The 15,481-nt window shown below is 35.7% G+C and overlaps 1 protein-coding gene across 2 annotated transcripts in view; it reads left to right on the forward strand.

The window, feature by feature from the left end:
• The window catches only part of kcnq3 (potassium voltage-gated channel, KQT-like subfamily, member 3), a 42,922-nt gene that overhangs the window by 20,955 nt on the left and 6,486 nt on the right, over window positions 1-15,481 (forward strand). For both annotated transcript variants that reach the window (XM_084119276.1, XM_084119277.1), the window contains exons 3-10: window positions 5,221-5,311; window positions 5,407-5,533; window positions 6,062-6,234; window positions 6,538-6,711; window positions 7,797-7,907; window positions 9,489-9,584; window positions 9,707-9,801; window positions 12,801-12,827. In XM_084119276.1, the coding sequence (XP_083975402.1) occupies window positions 5,221-5,311; window positions 5,407-5,533; window positions 6,062-6,234; window positions 6,538-6,711; window positions 7,797-7,907; window positions 9,489-9,584; window positions 9,707-9,801; window positions 12,801-12,827 (894 nt within the window). The remainder of the gene's footprint in view (window positions 1-5,220; window positions 5,312-5,406; window positions 5,534-6,061; window positions 6,235-6,537; window positions 6,712-7,796; window positions 7,908-9,488; window positions 9,585-9,706; window positions 9,802-12,800; window positions 12,828-15,481) is intronic.

A 15,481-nucleotide genomic window follows, 5' to 3' on the forward strand; every position in this document is an offset into this window, starting at 1 on the left:
CAGTACTTTTGAAAGACAATAACTTTATATACGGTGCACTTTCAGATTTAAAACTTTGCAGGATGTTTTCATTCTTTTAGAGCTATGTTACACACTACATGAAAGGTCATTTTCAAAAACCCATAATAGGGGCCCTTTAAACAATAGAAGGCTACTTAAAAGTAGTAGTAGTAACAATGATCATGTTTACCACATACAATATGCATACTCGTATAATTAATATCCTTGCCTCTACATGCGATGGTCTTATATGGTGTTAAGTTAAAATCTGCACAACTGTCTCCATTTAGCGGACTGAAATGATCCCAGATTTTTCGGTTTCCTCTTACCAACTGAACCACTATTGATTGGTGTGGATTGCTCTCCCTCACCATATTCAACAAACATCTAGCAATTCTGTAGTTCTTTGTAAACAGCAATGACTGGGGTCATTTTATGAACAATCCGATTTTCCTTGATTCTATTAGATACAAGTGTTTGATATACTGTGGAAACATACAGTAACTTTTGCTCAAAACGTCCTCATCAATCCAAAAAGAGTGTTTATTGAAACTAAGCAGCAAAAACAACTCGTTATAAATGTCCACAGCTTTCTGACGTCAGACAAATGAGTGCATCAACGCACGACTGCCAGCCGCTGCCAGGGGGGCAGGGTTTCATATTATTTTGAAGCTTCCCTGGGCGCCGCCATTGATTAGCGGACCCCCACCTGCTGTTAGCATTCCATTGACTCCCATTCATTTTGGCGTCACTTTGACAGCGAATAACTTTACATCTGAGGCGTTTAAAGACTCCATTTGTCCATTATTTATTTCTAAAGAAAGACAAAAATTTATAAAAGGCTCCATTACCTTGTAGCTTACGTTATGGCCCCGTAGAAGCAATTTTTGTAAAAATAGGCTAACGATTGCGTCATAACCACGCGACTCTCTGTCGCAGAGATTACCGTATGGACAGGAGGAGAAGCCTAGAATCAGAATACCTACTAAAAGTTTCTCCTGCTCCTAGCTCATGGACACCTCCTACTCACACTCTCCGTCTCTGCAAGTTTCGGAAGGGAATGATTCAGATTTCTCTTGGCACAGCTACTAGAAGACAGACGGGTTGCTCACGTCACATCTACGTCGTCAAGCTCAGTTTGAGTATGCGCAGTATGCTCGACCCCCAGGAAGTGAGAGCTTCTAATTGACTTCACTTGTCTCCGTTGAATCCAATGGGGTCGCTGTGTCCAGTTTATATACTGTCTATGGCCGCTGCACACCAATGATGCCTATCACATGATCAGACACTTGTATCTTGTTGCTAGAATGCAGTCATCGATCTGATAGATTATGAAATAAGTCACAAACCATCATTTTTCAGGCTTTGATACTATAGACCTCACAAACATTTGATTACATAATATTATAAAAGGTTTGTTTCAGTCCTTGATTCTGATTGGTCAATAGCTGTGTTTTATTCACGATAAAAGATGGCTACTGGCGCTTCACCCAACGGCTCTAACGTTATGTATCACTACACAACACCGCTAGCAACCACTCTTAGCAATGTAAACGTGTTCTCATTGATATTGTTCATTGAAGCTTATAGAGTATTATAATATATTACATAATATGAATATAATTTATTTATTTTTACATATTTATTTAGTTCGTTTTTAGTTTGTTTTTTATAAAGCTGTATCCTTTCTTAATACCCCATTTCATTAACAACATTAATTGTCCAGCAATTGTCAGTCATGGCATTCCATAGTTTTGTGTAAAAAAATCCTACATCGACTGAGACAGAGAGAGGTATGACCATTAGAGGTTATTAGTGTGATGATGCTAAAAGCTTTCACTGGAGACCAAATGCTGAGCATGTATCAGTGTGTAAGGCCGTGTATGTGTGTGTGTGTGTGTGTGTGTGTGTGTGTGTGAGACGAATATGTGTAACCATGGAAACAGCACGGTTCAGAAATGATATAACCTACAAATTCGAAACCATAGTAACTGCCAACAGGTCAACTGTACACGTAACAATACACGTATTAGCACAAGACTGCATAAAAAGGAATCTGAGGACTGAATCACACACATAATTCCTCAGTCACTTGCATACACAAATAAATACATACATATATATTAAATAAATAAAATGGTTGTGTTTCTGTGTTTGAACACAAAAGAAGATATTTTGAAGGATGTTGAGAACCAGACAGTTGATTGACCCCATTGACTTCCATTGTATTTTCTATTTAACTATGAAAGTCAATGGTGTCCATCAACTGTCTGGTTACCAACATTCTTCAAAATATCTTCTTCTGTGTTCAACGGAAGAAAGAAACTCATACAGGTTTGGAACAACAAGAGAGTGAGTAAATGATGACAAAATGTTCATTTTTGGGTGAACTATCCCTTTTAATGCCTGTTCACACCAATGACGATAACTATAATGATAACAGTAAAGATATAGTTCTAAAAATCGACACCACAAGACATGCTAGGATGCATCTTTTACAGTAAGGATGGATTTTTATTTCATGCTGACTTTAAGATGTTATTTGCTGAAAATGGTCCCCTTCACTCTAACTCTAGTATGCTATATTTATTATGATGCACCATTTTTGTCCTTTTTGGAGCATTAAACAACATATAGGTTTCTAAAGACATGATGGTGAGTAAATGATGACAGAATTTTAAGATTTCTATTTAAATATTCACATTTGGGCCAAAGACTCGTAATTAAATACCCAGGTAAACAAGCAAAGCATGTGTTATTGCATGGCTTGAAATTCAGGAAGGAAATTGAATGAGAATCCTATACAGTATACAGCAGCACCAGGTTTCTGATTACCTGTCGTAAAAAATTAAGCTTGTAAATCTTACCAGCTCAGCATCTGGTAATAGGATTGTTGTGCAAGTGTGTGTGGTGGGACATATCCAATACATCTCTTTCTCTCTCTCTCTCTCTCTCTCTCTCTCTCTCTCTCTCTCTATATATATATATATATACATACATACATTTTCAGTCCAATGTTATATAACAAAGAGAGATAAACTACTATTCTTCTGTTTTTAAAAGAAGTCTCTTCTGCTCAAAGCTGCACTGATTTGATAAAAAAAAACAATAATATTGTGAAATATTGTGACTGTTTTCTGTGAATATATAGTAAAATGTAATTTATTCCTGTGATCAAAGCTGAATTTTCAGCATCATTACTCCAGTCTTCAGTGTCACATGATCCTTCAGAAATCATTCTAAAATGCTGATTTGATGATCAACGAACATGTATGATTATTATCTATGTTGGATATATATATTTGTGTGGAAACCGTCATACATTTTATTTTTCAGGATTCTTTGATGAATAGAAAGTTCAAAAGAACAACATTTATTTGAAATAGAATCTTTTGTTACATTATAAATGTCTTTACTGTCCCTTTTGATCAATTTAATGCAACCTTACTGAATAAAAGTATTAATTTCTTTCCCAACATTTTTTTAGCTTTTGAATGGTAGTGTATAATGATACAAAAGTTTCTATTTCAGATAAATTTAGTTATTTTGAACTTTATATTCATCAAAGTCAAATTTTTAAATAAAAATAACAACTGTTTTTAACGTTGATAATAATCATAAATGTTTGTTGAGCATCAAATCATCATATTAGAATGATTTCTGAAGGATCATGTGATGAAGACTGGAGTAATGATGCTGAAAATTTAGCTTTAATCACAGAAATAAATTATATTTTATTGTATTATTATTTTAAATTGTAATAATATTTCATAATATTACTGTTTTTACTGTATTTTGGATCAAATCAATGCAGGCTTGGTGAGCAGAAGATACTTTTGAACAGTAGTGTACATCCAACAGAATGATTCTAGCTTTATTTACCCATGTAGTATTTACCCTAAAAATAACTGGATGATTGATGTGACACTGTGATAATAATGTTTGTTCCAAAAGACTTGATTAAATGCATTAAACTAGTTTATCAGATATTAAACATATAAATTGTGACAAAACAGGCTGTCAGTCTGTGTGCTGGTGGAGATTTTTCAACGATTTCCATACGATTTTTACATAGTTACGTCCAGTAGGTGGCGGCAAAGGACTGTTATGAGTGAGTAAGTCAGTCAGCAGACTATTCAACCATTTCAGTGAAAAATGCTGCTTATTCAGGAAAAAACAATGCTATGGCTATCAATGTCAATCATTGTTATTTCAAGAGTGAATCCCGCATAAATGCGAATGTAATTCCCAAAACTTTGCAGCGTGTACGTGGCCATTGGTCCTCCTAGCAGAAGAAAAACAAGTTGTATACAAATTCTGAATGGATAATTAGAAAGCATAGAAAGCGAACAACGAGCGCTCCCTTTATAATTACTAAAAAGCTGTTACTCATCTTCATCAAAATCTCTAGCACTCCCGTAGAACAAGGACTATTAATAATGAAAAATTAGTTACTTGCCTAAATATTTCCAATTTATGCAAGGAATTCAAAAGCCCCGACATGGAGTGGATATAGATATAGCAGAAAGATATATAGAGAGAAAATTACCCCTCAAAAAAGTCAGTATGAAGCTTTCTCTTCCGACTGCGAATGGAGGTTTATTATTCTCCATTTTTTTAAAGCTAAAATTAGTCAACGATGTCATGCGCACAGTGCTCTTTAGATATGGGGCGGGGCGTTTACATTTTAAAGAGACATGGCAACTAGCCTATAAACAAACTTGATATAAATGATTGTAAATAATTAATTCACGAAATATACCATATCCATTGCATGCATTTAATCAGATTTGTCATTATTATTTTTACTAAAATAAAAAGTCTTAGGGGGGTCCCTCAGATATTTTTGTTTATTTCTTATGGGGGGTCCCGGATCCCCCCAGCCCCCCTTCAATGAGCACTGCTCCTAATGCAGTGCATTACATTCACCAGCCCCCTCTGCTGGTAAAACAATATCATGATCGTTTATATCTAAAGGTTGCTGGTCTTTCCCGGAAAAAAATGATTATATCATGACTCAGCTTAGGTATCCATAGCAACTAAAAAAGATCCTCATCCGAGTTTTTTTTTTTAAATACATAAATATATATATATATGTGCTTTTTAACCATTTTATTGATAGTGACAGACAGTAAATAAAGAGTGTGTGTGAGAGGAAGTGACATTAATTTAATCTTTTGGTCAAAGGTCACGCTCACTCTCTGTTTTCTTAATCTCTAGGTTTCTGATTGTTTTGGGATGTCTGATTCTGTCTATTTTAACAACGTTCAAAGAGCATGAGGAAGATTCGGCTCACTGGCTTGTGATTCTGGTGAGTGTGTGTTTTTTGTTCATGGTCAGTCCAGCTTGAGTGTGTGAGACTGAATGGTTGAGAGGAAAATGACTGAATGTTTCTCTCACTTGTAGGAGACATTTACAATCTTTATTTTTGGGGGTGAGTTTGCATTGAGGATATGGGCCGCCGGCTGCTGCTGTCGATATAAGGGCTGGAGAGGACGGCTCAAATTCGCCCGCAAACCGCTGTGTGTCCTGGGTGAGTTAAACACACTGACCCAAATTGACATTGAAACACACACAAATGTAGAAGCGTACATACAAACGTTTTTAAATAAATTAATACTTTCATTCAGCAAAGACACATTAAATTGATCAAAAATTACAGTAAAGACATTAATGATGTTACAAAAGATTTCTGTTTCAAATAAATGCTGTTCTTTTGAACTTTCTATTAATCAAAGAATCCTGAAAAAAAGTATCACAGTTTCCTCAAAAATATTAGGCAGCACAACTTTTTTCAACATTGATAATAATAAGAAATCATCATATTAGAATGATTTCTGAAGGATCATGTGACACTGAAGGCTGGAGCAATCATGCTGAATGAATTACTTTTCCATCACAGGACTAAATTCTGAAATATATTAAAATAGAAAGCATTTATTTTAAACTCTAATAATATTTCACAGTATTACTGATTGTACTGTATTTTTGATCAAATAAATGCAGCCTTAAGAGACTTGTATATCCCCCTGTGCACTATGGGTACTCTCTATGTTCTCAGATATCTTTGTTCTGATCGCTTCGGTGCCGGTGGTTGCCGTACGTAACCAGGGAAATGTGTTGGCCACGTCGCTGCGCAGTCTGCGCTTCCTGCAGATCCTTCGGATGCTTCGAATGGACCGTCGTGGAGGCACCTGGAAACTGCTGGGATCTGCAATATACACACACAGCAAGGTATCCGCATGTTTGACGCGATGTGCACAAACAGGACCCTGTACCCCTTAATCAACATCTAAGAGCATGTCCTGCTTGTTTAAATCATGTCAAGCGCGCTCATATAAACCGATGGAGTCGGCAATATACACACAATGCAAAGCACACACACTCATCTCTCGAAACTGCTATGGTCTGCGATACACACACATACAAAGTATATACGTAAGCACAAACAATCACATTTCAGTGTCTTGTGAAGTTTGATCTCAGTACCGCAGACAATACAACTGTGTGTGTTTCCTGGCTGGTGTGTGTGGTCAGGAGCTGATCACAGCGTGGTACATCGGCTTCCTGTCATTGATCCTGGCTTCCTTCCTGGTGTACCTGGTTGAGAAGGATGACGTCACCGCCGAGCTAACAGACATTGATGGCCCCTCCCCGACACCAGCCACGCAGGACTTTGACACCTATGCAGATGCCCTCTGGTGGGGACTGGTGAGAATTACACACGGCACTCACATGCATTCATAACTTTTTGAGAATTAGGAATTGGGAATGCCTCTCAAATTAATTTCGATTTCTGATAGCAAACAGAATGCAGAATATGAATTGAAACATTGAAACTTATTTGAAACATTTAGGAGCGCATAAAGAAATGAAGGGGCACAATGAAAATGTATCAAATCATTTGTTTTTCCTTAATAAAGTGATACAAGAAGTCATTTTACACGCAAAATGATTTAAGATTTAACTGATAATTAAGACTTTTTTATAGCATTTCTGATATTTGAGATTTTTATGACGTTAAAGTAAAAAAAAAACTTTTTATTTGCACACTTACTCCTAAACAGTGCTGTGTGGACAACTTACAAATTGTAGTCGGTTACTGATTCCAAATTAGATGACAATAATTGTAGTCAGTAACATAATACATTACATTAAACATTATATATTTAAAGTAATATAATTCAGACTACTTTTGTACCATGCCCTGTGGAAGGAAGTAAAAATGAATATGAATTGAAATCAAAAGAAATTCTTGTAACACAACCCTTAAAAAAAAAAAAAAAGTCATACAATGCCAATGATGGCCACTTTAAAGTTTGTACGAAACCTGCATTACTTTTTTTTGAAGAGTGAATGTATGAAAACTCCACAAATATACAAAAATAAATTTGTATCAAAAAACATGCTTACTCTTGACATTTTTATGCACCTATTCAGTGATTTTATCTGCTATGGTAAACATGTATAAAAGCTTTCCTCCGTGTTGAGAAGCAAAAGGCGATTTATTATAAACAGAACCATTGTGGGTTACAAGGTCAAAAGTGTTTGTTTTTTTTTAAATGTAAGGCAATTACTTTTACAGCATCTCCATTAACACTATCATTCGTGAGGGTTTTACTTCAGTTCCATTAGTACTACTGATTGTGTTGGTTTTAGCAGCTCCTTTCCTGACGTTAACAGCAGCTCCATTAATACTACCTTTTTAATGGTTTTACAACTCAAGTACCTTGATAGCCTCTTAGCCGTGCTAGCCTTAATCACACTGCTGATATATGATTTCACTCCTGTGTCAGATCACCTTGACAACCATTGGTTACGGTGACAAGACCCCAAAGACGTGGGCAGGACGTCTTTTGGCCGGGACCTTTGCTCTTATCGGTGTGTCGTTCTTTGCTCTTCCAGCCGTGAGTACAGCTCAATATTTACACCATGGCCCTGTTTACACCTGGTATTAAGAAGCTTTTTGGTCGATCAAATCACAAGGAGACGAGGGAGACACATTCCCGTTTACACCTAGTGTTTAAACCGTCTCTTTTGTCCAATTTCGACCACATCTGTCCTGATTTCTTCGAGTGGATCTTTCGATCTAATGGACAAAATAAGTACTTGCAATTTAAATACGAACACATCCGGAGACGACGGAAAAACATACGGAGCTGCTGTCGTTTCTGCTCTGACAGCTGTAAGACCAGCCGAACGCTGTGAGTGCGTGTTAGAAATCAGGAATGGTGAGAGAACATTGTGCTTGGTACATTTTTCCTCTTGAAACCAAACTTGGGTCTTCAGCCGACAAAGTTTAAATCACGTCTGTCTAGCGCACTCCCCATAATGTTTACGCATTAGGTCAGTAGATGGAAAGCAGGCGGTCTTTGCGGCTGTTCGAACTCATTCGACCACGTTTACTCTACGAAAGCAATCCAGTTGAATGCCTTTTCAAATACCTCTGGAAGTGGTCACACAAGTTAACAATCTCAAAACGTTTTAGACCCCGTCTACACTTGCATTTAGTGTCGTCCACTTGTGATCCGATCAACCAAAACGCATCTTAATACCAGGTGTAAACAGGGCCTAGTGCAAGTGCATCTCATCTCGAAAATTCACGTGCAATAGCGTAGAGATGTATGAAGCGTTGCTCACACAGAATTCACTTTTAAACCAAGCAGCTTTCTGTCAACTTCAACATGAGCCAGATCCACATGGGAAACTTTTTCACCCTCACACAAAACTCCGGATTCCTATTGGAATGACTGGATTTTGCCCTCAAATTTTTGCAGAGTAACGGTAAATGTGACCGCATCTTTAGACTATAATACTTTTCGGTTCTGATTCATCTTCACTACCCTGGAAATCCAGAGTTCTCGCGAGAGCACAAGCTGAATTTGCTCAGCGAGTTACTCTGGCGTCGAGTAATGATGCTCATTAAATATGCCCTTGTAGCCGAGCTGCACCAATCACATCGGGTTATCTGATATAGGCGGGCCAGAGGCGAGCTTAACGGATGACGACAGCGCTGTGACGTCAAAGTCATTAGTAAACATTGCAAGATGGCTATGGATGAACACCAGTTGTTTGAAACGGCTACAATGAACGAGTTAGACTTGGCTTTTTATCTAAAAGAGGAACAGAAGACGGCGCTCGAATCGAAAAGATACATTTTATCACGTGTTGCAGCGTCGTGCCGCATCTGGTTAGGACACGGTATTATGTGTATCTTTAACTATGCATTGTCATGTGAAAAAACAATTAGTAAAGACTTACATGCAACACACAAGAAATGTACGCTAAAATTGTAAGTACTTTAAGTTGTAAGCTGTATGTGTTTGATTCACTAAAGGGAACCGACTCATAAAGGTAATTTGTTTTGGAATCAAATGGACTACACTGCTCTCACTGTATGTTTTGTTCTGTAGGAACCTAAAATCATTTGGTTTGTGTTTTTAAAAAAAAGAAAAAAAAAGCCTAAGTATATCTGGTTATGTTTGTAGGGTATTCTTGGTTCTGGACTGGCTCTGAAAGTTCAGGAACAGCACAGGCAGAAACACTTTGAGAAACGCAGACATCCTGCAGCTTCACTAATACAGGTAACCAGAAACATGCCAACAACCTGTGACTATAAACTAACATTAGCAGTAAGTACACCGCTTTTAAGCTCATTCCTCAACAGCACATTTGCTTAACGTTCAATATCTATTATTGGTTTCAGGCTGCATGGAGATACTACTCCACCAACCCCGTCAGAGACGATCTCATCGCCACATGGAGATTCTATGAGACTGTGATCTCTCTGCCATGCTTCAGGTATCATACACATACACTACATCTCTCACATAAAAGTTCATTTGAATATCTTAGTATTTATGTATTATTTTATGTATTATCTTACCTCTATGTTTGTCATTAACATGATTTCTGCATTTTTATGATTTCAGTGATACTCATGATTTCACTTGTGTTATTCTTATGATTTCTGCCATCTCTTTAATGTTCATTTATTATGTTTATGTCCATATGTGTGTTTGTCTGCATGCAGAGACAACATCATCTAGAGGTCTACTAGAGGTTACTGTGAGGTACTCACACTTGTGTGTGGACAATTTACTATTCCATTATAATGAAAAAAAAAAAAAAAAAAAAAAAAAAACAGCAGATGGGATTTAAAAAACAACCACAAAAAAACATTTGTAATAAATCAGCCCTATTAGAGCATATTCAAATCTCATTATGTGAAATTAAATTTCAGTAAAAAAAAAATTGAAATCAGTGAAAACTGGTGCTTTTTTTATATTTAAAATTCCAATATTAAACAGGGTAAATTAGAGTGAGAGCGCAATCCCATAACAGCGTCGATGAGAGTGGAAAGTTCTGCAGGTGATTTACTGACAGAGCGCACATTAAATTTCCATAATGACCAACGCAATCTATTAGAGCAGAGTAAATTAGCGTCTGGTTTAAGACATGCTTTTTTGGGCGTTAAATAATGGCAAAAATACCAGTAAATTGACTAGTGCAAACATTAGTAAATCACGTTGTGTGATAAATCACGAAATACTCCTCCCATACATTTTGCATCTGAAAGGGAAACTCCTACAAATGCATATGCAATAAGGTCAGCCACAAAAATAACTGTCCACACCTTTTCAGCGCTAATTTTTCACTGTGTCTTTTTTGTAAATCCTGACAGTAGTTTTTAATGCCAAAAGAGGATTTGTGCTGGTGCATGCTGTTAGTAAATCTGGCCCATTGTCTCAAATCATTCACTAATGACTATCCTGAGCCATACAGGGACAAATATGTGTCTATTTCACTCTTTTAAGAGGATGCTAGTAAAATATCTGCTATAATTAATTGTTATATTTGTAATTTATAAATTGCTTGGAAAAAAAATAATCTGTCAGAATACACAAAAAAGTATTCAGACAGAATATTTATGAATGGCCATCAATGGGGAAAGATGCTTTTTGCAGCCAGGTGGCGTAGTTACGATATCTACCAGCAGGGGCTAAAAGGGTCATGATAACCAGTCAAATCTTGATCCCTTGACTGGTAACATTGGCATAGGGTTATTACTGTTAACTGAATCTAAAACTATTAAAAACATTTTTGTTAATTGAAATAAAGCTGGAATAAAATCCAAATGTTAGATGAAAAACTTAATTTGAATTGGAAGCACTAAAGTTACTAAGTGGAAATAATGAAAAACTAAAACTGAACTAAAAAATTATATAAAAATTAAGCCTTATTTAAAATAAAAAAAAAAACGAATTAAATGACAAAAAAACAATTATTAAAACAATAATAACACAATTACTATAAATTAAACTAAATTTAAAATGAAAATATTAAAATTAAAGATGATTCAAAATATGAATAAAAAGATATAATAGTATAAACATATTAAAATAACACTGGCAAGAATATCTGTTTGTCCGCCCAATTAAAGTTATTATTTTTATATAATTACTAGTGATGCTCTGAAATTAATTTTTACCTGAAACAGATATTAATGTTTTAATTTAGCCAAAAACCAAAAGTATTTAGTAATTAGTAATTTAGTATTTAGTAAAGTATTTAGTAATTTAGTCAAATCAGTCAAATCATGAAATTTATTTAATAATAAACACTCAAATAAATAGATTTAAATTGCAAATAAGGCAGTTTTTCAATAACATATTTTTATGTCTACTCCAATTTGTTGTTATATAAACATGTAAATGTGGCTGTAATAAAAAAAAAAATGTTTTCATGGCAGATTTATTCAAACATTAAATAGGTTAAGTACAAATATAAATATATGTAATACAGTGTATATATTTAGCAAAATGTTGTTTTCCCAGCTATCTAATGTGTTATGCACATTGAATGGCTTTCCTGAGGTAAATATACCATTGAGTGATATTGTTTACAAGCTGTTTTCTTGACGTCTTTCCCCGGTTGAAACACTGATTGTGCGATTACATGAGACATGATGCATTTCAGTAAGTTGTACCATTTCTTTCAACATACCTTCTGATGTTCAGTCATATTTATTTAGTGCTATAACAAATAGTAAAAAGGAAGAGGTGATCATTTCACGTGTCGTTTGAACCGAGGCGGCTACAGCGATCTGTCACACCACATTAAAGAACACCAAAATTACAACTTATTGTTAGAATTTAATGATAAAGTTGACAGAATTTGAAAGCTGAGACTTTCTTTTACATCAAGCACTAAGCTCATTGTGATTATTGGATGGCAGGTGTGCTACAAATAATCTTCAGTGAACCTTTGTTCAAGCATCAACAGAAAACAGCAGAGACTAAAAGATCGTTCCTGAGATTTAAGAATCTTTTTCTGCATTGATTAAAATCAAAATCATTTCGGCCAAAACTGAAAATCTCTGTAAAAAATTATTACTTTTTACAATTCCATTCAGTGATGCTAAAATTACACACTTCATCTTAAAAAAGAAATAAATTAAAACTTTTAATTTAGCATTATTTAAACTGCTCAAATGACACTTGCCATTGTGATTTTATTTCAGTAACTTATAGTTATATCTTGCACTATTCTATTGATATATATTTGTTATTCTTTTTGGTACATGAAATTCATTTCATTATTTTTCACAAATATTACAACAGTTATGTATATATATATATATATATATATATATATATATATATATATATATATATACACATATATGGAGATGGAGTATAGTGGTTATTTGGTTTAGTTGTGAACGATGAGTTTTGTTGCTGTTGTCATAAGAATTACCTGGTCAAACTAAATGTTTGTCTTGTTCCTGTTGTCTGCAGGAAGGACCCTCTTGAGGTTATGGCTAGGTAAGTCTCTCTCTCTCTCTCTCTTTCTCATTCCCTGTGTCTCTCACTCACTGTTTTAACGATTTACAGCATCTCTGTGAAGTGTGAGATTAATGAATCTGTGAAATGTGTTTCCTTAAATAACTCCTAATAACCACCACCTCCATTAATTCAGTGCCAAAGGCGTAATGACCAGCAGTGCGTTTCTCTGCGTGTGTGTGTGTGTGTGCGTTTCTTAGTTCGGGGACATGTGGCCAGTAGTGCTATATGTGATATTACAGAGTCCATTAGAAAAGAGTGAATTATGGATCACTGATAAATGATGGTGTCAGAGCAGAGCGAGGGAGAGGGATTGCGAGTGTGTGTGGGAGAATTTAATCGACGGCTGGATCTGTGACGTCTGTGTCACTAAGGAAAATGATGGGAAGTGTTATTAGCGGTCTAAGCGTGACGAGCCGTGACAAAGATGGACTGTGTATATAATAATCATGAGCTTCAGTTGTCCTTGACCTGGATACTGGCCTGACAGTCCGTTTATTAAAAGAAGGGAGATTTACTGATAGAAACAGAGGGAGAATTGGATTGAGTGCTGTGCTTGTTCGTGTCGCCTGACCCGAGACCTGTAATCCATGTTCAGTCCAGATCAGAGATCAGATTACACATTAATACTGCTAATACACAAGTGCAAAACACTCACCTACGCAAACATTCACATACGCAAGACTAGTTGGCTGGGAAGCTTGTAGCCTGACATTATCACTGTCAGTGGCCTACCAAAAAAGTCCAAATGGAGAAACCAGACCATCCACACATTTGCTTTTCTATCATGACATGGTCTTTTCATTCAGTTCATTTTTTGTACTATTTTATCTACCTAAGGTTGTGAATCAAGAACAGGTTTTTCTTCAGAACTGGTTTCTCCTTTTCTTGATGTTTGGTTTGGTAACTGTTCTTGAGTCTTCTGATACAATACAAAGACAATAAACAGACAGCACATCTTTCTATTGCATTGTCCACATAGTGCAGTCTAGTCCAATTCGGGAAAAAACGACTCTTATGAACTGATTCTTATCAGTGAATCTGTCAAAATGAATCAGAGATCAGATTTAAATAAGTGCACTTATTGAGTGGTTGTTTATTTGACAACATGTAGTTAAATACAGGTGCTGGTCATAAAATTAGAATATCATCAAAAAGTTGATTTATTTCAGTAATTCCGTTAAAAAAGTGAAACTTGTATATTATATAGACTCATTACATGCAAAGTGAGATATCTCAAGCCTTTATTTGTTATAATTTTGATGATTATGGCTTACAGCTTGTGAAAACCACAAAATCAAAATCTCAGAAAATTAGAATATTACATGAAATCACACAGTAATTACACAGTAATCCCATGGTCATTGAACCAGGTTTTGGTTATTTTGGCAGTGTGGGCAGGTGCAAATCGTGCTGGAAAATGAAGTCAGCATCTCCATAAAGCTTGTCTGCTGAAGGAAGCATGAAGTGCTCTGAAAATGTCCTGGTAGACGGCTGCGTTGAGTGGACAGCACAGTGGACCAACACCAGCCGATGACATGGTTCCCCAAACCAACACAGACTGTGGAAACTTCACACTGGACTTCAAGCATCTTGGATTGTGTGCCTCTCCATTCTTCCTCCAGACTCTGGGATCATCAGAAAAGAGGACTTTGGTCCACTGTGCTTTATTAAATCCAGAGTCAACGCAGCCGTCTACCAGGACATTTCCAGAGCACTTCATGCTTCCTTCATTTTCCAGCAGGATTTGCACATGCCCACACTGCCAAAAGAACCAAAACCTGGTTCAATGACCATGGTATCACTGTGTAATTACTGTGTGATTTCATGTAATATTCTAATTTTCTGAGATTTTGATTTTGTGGTTTTCATAAGCTGTAAGCCATAATCATCAAAATTATAACAAATAAAGGCTTGAGATATCTCACTTTGCATGTAATGAGTCTATATAATATACAAGTTTCACTTTTTTAACGGAATTACTGAAATAAATCCACTTTTTGATGATATTCTAATTTTATGACCAGCACCTGTACACACTCTAATAAATGGTACTTTTGTTAAAAAAAATCTAAAAACAAAAGTTTTGAAGGAAAGTTTTGCAAAAGAACAAAGTTTCTTGGGGGATGCATAAAATGTAAAATCATTGAAATATAACATTTTCCTCCCATCTAATTTTTTCCATCACAATGTTCCTTTAGGGGCTCTGTACCAAAGTATTGTATTGTTTAGCATTTATGATTAGTTGAGACTAATTATTGATTGATATCACCTCTTTTTTTAAAAGCATTCAGTAAAAGAATCAATAATAGATTTTTTAAGTGGAATCAGAATTTCGTATGATTAAACTGAACCTTCACACAAACCTTTCTGCAGGTTTGCATTTTCATTAAAAGTTGATTTAGTGTGTAGAAGATTTCAGATCTTAATATCCTTTAGCGAACATTTTGTCCCCAAAATGTAAGCAAAACCTGACCTTCTGGTACAAATGCAAACACACACACACACACAGCTGGGAAACCTGCAGCCTGACATTATCAATGACCTACTAAAACAAGTCCGAAATGGAGAAACTGGATCATACACGCACTGTTAAGTAGCTCTTGATATTTTGCTCCATTCATTCGTTCATGTGA

Source organism: Abramis brama, assembly GCF_963993115.1.
Source record: "Abramis brama genome assembly, chromosome: 7".
In the NCBI taxonomy this organism is placed as follows: Eukaryota; Metazoa; Chordata; class Actinopteri; order Cypriniformes; family Leuciscidae; genus Abramis; species Abramis brama.